General features: G+C 39.2%; 1 protein-coding gene across 1 annotated transcript in view; it reads right to left on the bottom strand.

The window, feature by feature from the left end:
- DGKK (diacylglycerol kinase kappa) overlaps positions 1-8,204 on the bottom strand; it is a 125,431-nt gene that overhangs the window by 70,815 nt on the left and 46,412 nt on the right. Inside the window, exons 5-6 of the mRNA XM_006097234.3 lie at positions 6,523-6,603; positions 4,335-4,439 (exon numbers count right to left, since the gene is read on the bottom strand). Coding sequence (XP_006097296.1) covers positions 4,335-4,439; positions 6,523-6,603 — 186 coding nt within the window. The remainder of the gene's footprint in view (positions 1-4,334; positions 4,440-6,522; positions 6,604-8,204) is intronic.

Raw genomic sequence — 8,204 nt, forward strand, 5'->3', positions numbered from 1 at the left:
CTGCCTCCCCTGCAGCCTAATTTCCCCCAACTGCCCCCCCTTCCGTTCCTGGTCACCCCAAACTGCACCCCTCCGCTGGCCCGGTCACCCTTAACTGACCTCCCCCCGGCCTGGTTGTCTCTTACTGCCCCTCCCCCCCCTGCTCACCTAGTTGCTACCAACTGTGCCCCCTGCCAGCCTGGTCGCCCCTCACAGCCCCCCAGCCAGCCTGGTCACCCCATGCAGCCTGCTGTTCAATCGTTTGGTCATCCCTCACTAACCCCCCGGCTGGCCTGGTTGCCCCAAGCAGCCTGCTTGTTCAGTTGTTTAGTCATCCCTCACTAACCCCCTGCCAGCCTGGTCGTAAGCAGCCATTTTGTGAGGCCTGAGGGTTAATTTGCATATTATCCCTTTATTATATAGGATAATGTCCTCCTTTGTCTTTAAAGACAATTTTAGACATAATGTCTATTTTGTCTGATATAAGTATAGCCACCCATGCTTTCATTTGGTTACCATTTGCATGAAATATATTTTCCATTCTTTACTTTCAGCCTATGGTGTTTAATTTTAAAGTGAGTCTCTTGTTGACACCATATTTTTTGGGTTTTGTTTTTCACTTAGTCAGCCACTCAAGAGTTGCTGGAATGCTCCTCTCCTTTTCTCTTGTGGGAAGAGATCAGGCCAAGGGAATTCCTGTTGGCCTCAAGCTCTGCCAAATTGGAGGATGGGGCTACAGAGATAAATGGCTTACTATGATTTTCTATGTGATGAGTCAGTCTCTGTGCTCCATAGAGTTTCTCCAGCTTCTTTATAGTATTCTGGAACTCTCATAAGCATTCTAGTTGGCACATGGTTGTTTATTTGTTGTTTTTGTAGGGGAGAGGATAAGCTTTGAGATTTCCTAGTCTGCCATCTTGCTGATGTCACTATAAAAATTCAATTTTCTATACAAGTTTTTAAAAAGTTGTTTAGTTTGCTTTAAATACTTCCAATGAGCTCTGCCAGTGGTGGCTCAGTTGGTTGGAATGTCATCCTATACACCAAAGTATGGCGGGTTCTATTCTCAGTCAAGACATATACCTAGGTTGCAGGTTTGATCCTCTGTGGGGCACATGTAGGAGGCTACTGATCGATATTTCTCCTCTCTCTCTCTCTCTCTCTCTCTCTCTCTCTCTCTCTCTCCCTTTCTCTCAAAAACAATTTGAAAATTTCTAAAAATAAATAAATGCATAAATAAATGCATAAATAAATAAATGCTTCCAGTGACATGGAACTTTCTACCTCAAAAGGCAGCTGATACCATTCTTGCAGCTCACACTGAATGTTAGAAAGCTATTCTATTAGGCCAAAGGTGAAGAAAAAACTTTCTAAAATTTAGAACTTTAGGAACATTGAATGGAGTCTTTTGCAAGAGTCTTAGTTCCCCATATTTGGAGTAATTCAAATCAAGGCTACATGACTTGATCTAAAGATGCTTTAGAGTCTAAAATCTGTAGTCTAGTTCTAAGGTTCATTCCTGTTCCCATAGTTAATGGTTTCATGACAATTAATTGTTAGAAAGAGCTAACCTTTTAATCTAGTTTTCCATGCAGCTCCTTATTTTCATTCCCCTCTTTTATTTTTTCTTTAAGTCTCCCAGGCTCAAACTTTTCATTTGCCTGTGACTTATCTCTCTCCTTTACCTCTCATATGTTTAGGTTCTCCTCACCTCAACTTGGTATCTACTATTTGTCTTTCCTTTCGATCCTCAACCTGAGGCTTAACTTTGTCTTTCCTGCATTAATTTATAGCCTCCTCTATGATCTTTTGGTCTCCAGTTTATCCCTTGTCTAATCCAGCTTATATTTGTAAAGTATCCCTTTGATAAACTATCTCCCCTTTCTAATCTATCCTTAAACTGAACTTTCATGTTGCAGTTCTTCCCTACTCTTTATCCTGACATTGGTAATCTTTCAGAATCAAGCCCAACTTACCTCTTCATACACATTTCTTAAACTCACTTTCCCAAACTCTTCTGGTCAAATAGAGTCCCCTTTCACTCTATTCTGAAAAGTTTCTGTTTTTCTGTTACTCAGATTTTGCTTATGTCAATTCCTCTGCTCAGGACTTCTGCCTGTCCCTAATCCCCTACCACCAATAAAATCCTATTCATCTTTCAAGTTCAGTCACAAATTTTTCTTCTATAAACTCTTCCCAGAGTACTTCAGCCTATATTTATGTCTTCCTGCCTTGAACTCCCATACCACTTTAATGTCTGTTTTATTAATCTGGCAAATCCGTCATTCACTGCCTTGTAACATCTCTGAAAATTGTTATTTATCTTGAGTACTGCCACTTAACTATTTCTTTGTGTATATTTTGTCTCCCCAACTACCTAAAAATATCACTGTGGACAGGAGCAGCAACACATTTTTTTCCAACTCTCTATAGAACAGAACTGGGTACCTAGTAGGAGTTCACTCTTTAATGTGTACTGACTAGTTTCCAATAAGTTATCCAATTGCTTTGTAGTGACTTTAATAAACCGCTTAGTTAATTATTAACCTTTCTTCAACCCACATCAAGCATTGGTTGTGACAGAAGATAGAATAGATCATTGGAGTTGAGCTTTATATGAGAGAAAGCGTATTTGAGTCTCTAAGCCTTAAGCAAGATGAATTGCTAAGATGCTGATGGTGAGACATTTTACTTTCAGCTGAAAGTATTCCTTAATAGATTTAGGTCCCTAGAGCAGCTCTACAGAGGTTGTGATCACAACCTGAAACTCAACTCTTTCAAGAGTGTAAGCAGGCAGATTATTATTTTTTTTCCTTTGTAGTTTGTGCAGGGTAGTCAACAACAAGGTGTTTAATTCAATTGAGCCAGAAATTCCAGATCATTACTCTTATGGATTACTTTAGAAGTTTTTGCATTACCGAACTAATAATTAAAATTCAAAATATCCTATGTGGCCTTTTTTTTTTTTTACCAAATTGAAAAGATGTGATTCATAATTGCTCCAGTTTGGATAGAGATAAACTTAGGGGAGGAAAGGGATTGGCCTACAGGAGGGAGAATAGGAGCATGAAAGTCACATAATTTTGTGTGGCTACCTCTAGTGCTGTGCCATAGTGGCCTCATTGTGGGTGGGCAGGAGGGACAGGATGTGCTTCTTCATCAGGAAAGGAAGACGATAAAGGAGTGAAATGTTGAGTCCTAAGTCACACAAAGACCATCTTCAGTTTCTAAGCAAAGAATTTCTCAATTAAGCATATTCAATGTGGTCCTAGGAGAGGCCTTAATGATATGTGGAGAGGTATGTAGGCCCCAGTTGAGTGAACTTGTGATGTCTCATAGCCATGATTAGCAGAATGTATAATTATGAAACTAAGTGGTCAAAAGCCTAAGAAATCTAGGGGAGTGAGGACAGATAGCTTTTCTCCATGGCATTGATTTTACTTCTAAAACCCATTATTACTAAGCCATAGTCTGCACTGCTTTGTCCTAAATGCCTATAACAATATTATATTCTTTGCTAGTTATTTAAGACATCAGGAGTTTTTAAAGGGTAGATTTGTTTTCCCCTTTATCCCCAAGAGCTACAGAATAGATTGCCCTCATTTATTCATTCAGCAAATATTTATTGAGCTTCTGCTATGTGCCAGACACTTCTCTGAGTAAACAAATGACAAAAATTTCTCCCCCTTTAAAACTTATGTAACTTCTAACTGTGGTAGGTCTGCAGAATAGTGGGCTGAAGATATAGCCCAGAATTTGAATGGTGGCACCATTTGTGGCAGGGAGCAGTGGGGTTTGGTATTGTTATGGAGAAAAAGAACCCTGCTAAGCTTTGAGTAGGGCCACTCCTTGCTCTTCCCTCTACATTTCTTTTCTGATAGATAATAAACAAAAAGGCAGAATTACGTAGTGGTTAACGATATAGGCTTTGCTACTGAGTAGTTACTTCATTTTGGTCTGCTTTCCCTTTTCTGAGTCTGTTTCCTTAGCTGTTACTGTAGTTACTCAGCAGACCCAAGTCAAGACTACTGATTTAAGCTTTTCTAACATAAGAACATCTAAATTAGATGCTCACATACATCTTGAATGCCTTATCCGCTGAGCATATAGTGACATATACATATTAAATGGATGTGTACAGAGGTATCTAAACCACATACGTTCCAAGGTCTGAGTCTAAATGAATCACTCCTATTTATAAATAGTTTTAAATAGGTTTTCTAATTATGTTCATCTTTAATTCCTGACCAGATGGGCTCTGCTTCCATCTTATTTCCCTGTTTGAAAGATGGCTTAACTCAGTCAATTATGAGTTTATACTTCAGTGTTGTGTGGATTCTCTACTATTTCCTTACCTTACGAATTTCTCCCTGTTGAACAGTTTTTATGACGTTAATCCATTCTTCCATGTCTTTCCGGTTGGGTGCCGCTAGGATAAGTTTTCGTTGTGGTGTGATTACCTAAACAAAAAGTCACATTATTAGCTGGTTCACAAGCCACAAATTTGCCCCCAAACAGAGCCTGTGAATTCTCCAAGGACCTAGACAGGTCTACCAAGCATGACCCAAGCAACTTTTTAAACACAAGACAGGTGTTCCCAGAACCACTTGAAGCTCCCTATTTCCCCACCCAAAATAATAATAATGATAATAGTAACAAACAACACTTTAATGACATTTACTGTGTTCCTTGTACTGTTCTATTGCCATGTATGTATATTAGTTATTTTAATCTTCATTACAACCCCATGATATAGGGGTTTTCCCCACTTCATAGTCAGGAAAACCAAGGCAAAGGGAATTAAATGACTTGCCCAGGGCCACCTAGCAGGTAAAAAGCTAAGCCAGCATTGAAATCCAGATTCTTTGGCTGTGGAGCACATGCTTTTAAACCTCAAGTGAGGTTGCCTGAACATCCTACTCACTACTGCTCTGTCTACTTGAAAATGGTAAAAGGGGCCCTGGCTGGTTTGGCTCAGTGGATAGAGCATAGGCCTGTGGACTGAAGGATTCCGGGTTCAATTCCAGTCAAGGGCACATGCCCGGTTGCAGGCTCGATCCTGAGTAGGGACATGTAGGAGGCAGCCAATCAATGAATCTCTCTCATAATTGATGTTTCTATCTCTCTCCCTCTCCTTTCCTCTCTGAAATCAATAACACAATTTAAAAAATGGTTTAAGGGTATATGGTTCATAAAGGTGTGCCTCACTGTTTGGGAAGAGAGTGAGAATGGAGTGAGAAATCTAAAAATCTAGTTTACTTCTTTCTTATAGTCAGGGACAACCTAAGGAGAACTTTACTACTGTATCCCTTAATCCTGCTTATTGCAAGAACTAAGGCAAGAATGAAAAATCCATGCTGAGGGTCTAACAGAGGTAGACTATGGCTATGACTTGGTCTTTTCCCAGAGGGAATGAGGGAACATGGATAGCAATAGCATCCTTCAATGGTCCTACTTGCCTTTACTACTAGCCCCCCATATCTTAGAACTAGCGATTTAATTTTTCTTCTGTGATAGATGGGAATAAGAACTAGTGGGAACTGTGATAACAGCCACTCTTTTGGTCCAAACCCATTTTTGTATGGGGCTGATGGACAGTGTCTCTGTGTTTCAATTAGGCTAATGGGCAACCTAACCCCTTGGATTTCTTTGTAGAGTGGAGACCAAAAACATTAGCCTGTATGCTCATCAGCCAAAGATTAAGCTTTTGGGGAATAGGTCAACAAAATCATTAGCTTTACCCTGGGTCAATGTGATATAATGAGAGAAATGAGAGTAAGGTCTCTCTTATATCTAGACCCTACTCTCCTTTCAGAAGCAGGATTTTGGGCCTGTAGCTTTTTAGTCTGCTAAGTATAACCTTCCACCTGCCTGAAGAGGAAACCCAGTCTCCATAATCCAACACTGAGGCTGGGAGAAGATAGTTCTGGGAGGAGAATACCTGAATCAATGGACTTGCTATTTTTCAGTGAGCTTTCTGATCTGAACTCACTTGAATGCCCAAAGCCTTATGAAATTTCAGCAGTTCCAAATCATTGAATACTTCCCTAGAAAATCCTCTGCTTTCTTTGAGGTACTCTCATTAGTAATCTGGGCATAGGGTAGTTTTCACTTTGGATTTAGGATCTTATCTGCTTCATCAAAGGAGAGCATGTCATATAGCTTGATTATCCTGATATTTTCTGTAACGTATTAGCAGTCTGTTGAAAGCCTCCAAGTGATACTCTAAATCACCTTCATCAGGAGGATTGATTTTTGTAATAGTCATTCCCCTACTCCCAAATCAGCTCAGTTTTATCACAGATTGGTAATAGGGAATAGGGCCATCACTTTTTTCCTCCTGTGGTGGAATGATCAAAGTGTTTACATGAATAAGCTTTAGCACTTGATTGCAATGCTACTTTAAGTGGATTTCCATACACATTTGGGATCAAAGAAGACTTGGAAAACCTGAACTCCAGAAAGGCAACAAGTAGGTGTGGCAAACTCTCTTCCCAGCTAGCTCCCACCCTGGGCCATTCAGTCATTCTCAACCTTACTTACACAAAAACTGTGGCAAAGGTTTCTGCAGCTAGTTTCTGCCAAGACGACCTGAGACAGATCAACGGTTTCAAAGTGTGCAAACTGGAAAGATAAGAGGGAGAAGGAAAAAGAACCATCTGGTTAATGAGGCAAAGATACACTAAAAAGTAAACACACACACACACACACACACACACACACACTAATAGGCATTTTTGGCAGTCATGATGTAATCATTGCTCTGGCTTGAGTGCTGGGATTTATTTAGCATCATGCTTTTTGTTGATAAAACATGTGACAAATAAAAAACAAACCATATTAAGCCAAAACACAACTCTTCCCAAAACTTTGATGTAGATTTATAGGAAGGCCTGGGTAATTGAGAATTATTCAAAACTAAAGGTTTATGTTGGAGAAGATAATGTGATGAGGTCTAGCTAGGGGCCTAGTGGAGCAGATAGGAGTTAGTATCTCCAATTTTATTAGCTGGCAGCCTTTGTTGCTAGCCCCTTCCAGTTTTAGGGCTGTGTTTTGTTATACACTGGCTATAGTAGGTAACACCTAGCCAGCAGCAGGAAATCAGTACTATGTATACAGATGGGACTGGCTTCAATGGTATGCAAACTGTGCGGTCATAAAGGATCTCATGTTCAGAAGGGCCTCACACTTGGTTTAATGATCTGCTGTTGCAGTCTTAAAATTTTTAATGTTTATCATTTAACTTGTGTTTTATAAGTGAAATCCAGTGGGACAAGGGGTCATAAACATGAGCAGAGGAGATATGCACAATATGCATGTCCACCCCATATCTTGTCAGTTATTTGCATTCATGATACCCATGAGCATAGAATTCCAGTGGACTCATGATGTGTGAGAGTTCAGTGAGATTCAAAACAAGTATAAAATAAGCATGTTACATCTATGACTGAGTAAGTAGGGGAGCTGACAGCCCTCAGAGACCACATATTTGGTTGGAACTAGAACTCATTTCAAACATAGCAGTGGTGTTCTAAGAAACATGAACAACCAAGTAACTCTCTTGTATTCTTTCTTGCTTATGTTACTTCCCTGAATTAGCCAATCATTTATGCTGAAAGTTATAATATTGAAAGAAACGGAAAGATAGGGAAACCCATAATTCCTTTTCCTTTTAGAAAGTGTTGGTAGAATGTGTAAGGGTCAAGATGTGCATAAAAACAGTTGAGTTACTTTTGTGTAGTTTTGTGTACTGGTAAGAACAAAATATATGTGTGTGTATGAACCACCATATGCAAACTATATAATTTTGATTGTTCCTCGTGTGTTAAATGCTTTTCTATTTTCTTTTAAAACTGGCATTGTACAATATACAAACAGGTAGCAAAATTGCTAATAATTTAAAGTTTTTTTCTTTACTTACAATGACATCTAATGACAAATAAAAGATGCCTCGACAAGTCATTGCTTTATATTTTAGTATCTTTATTGACATTTCTCTTTACATTTCAAATAAGAGGCCCATATTTTTATTTTATATTGGGCTCCACAAATTATGTAGTTGGTTCTGGGTGCAGAAGAGCTAACTGAGGAACTTATGAAAGGGGAGGGAAATGGGAAGGAGAAGGGAGAGAAAAGTGTCCCCCATTTGCCCCAAAAGTCCAAGTTAAAGGAAGACTAGAATATGATATATATATATATATATATATATATATATATATATATAT

Source organism: Myotis lucifugus, unplaced genomic scaffold (assembly GCF_000147115.1).
Source record: "Myotis lucifugus unplaced genomic scaffold, Myoluc2.0 scaffold_196, whole genome shotgun sequence".
Lineage (NCBI taxonomy): Eukaryota > Metazoa > Chordata > Mammalia > Chiroptera > Vespertilionidae > Myotis > Myotis lucifugus.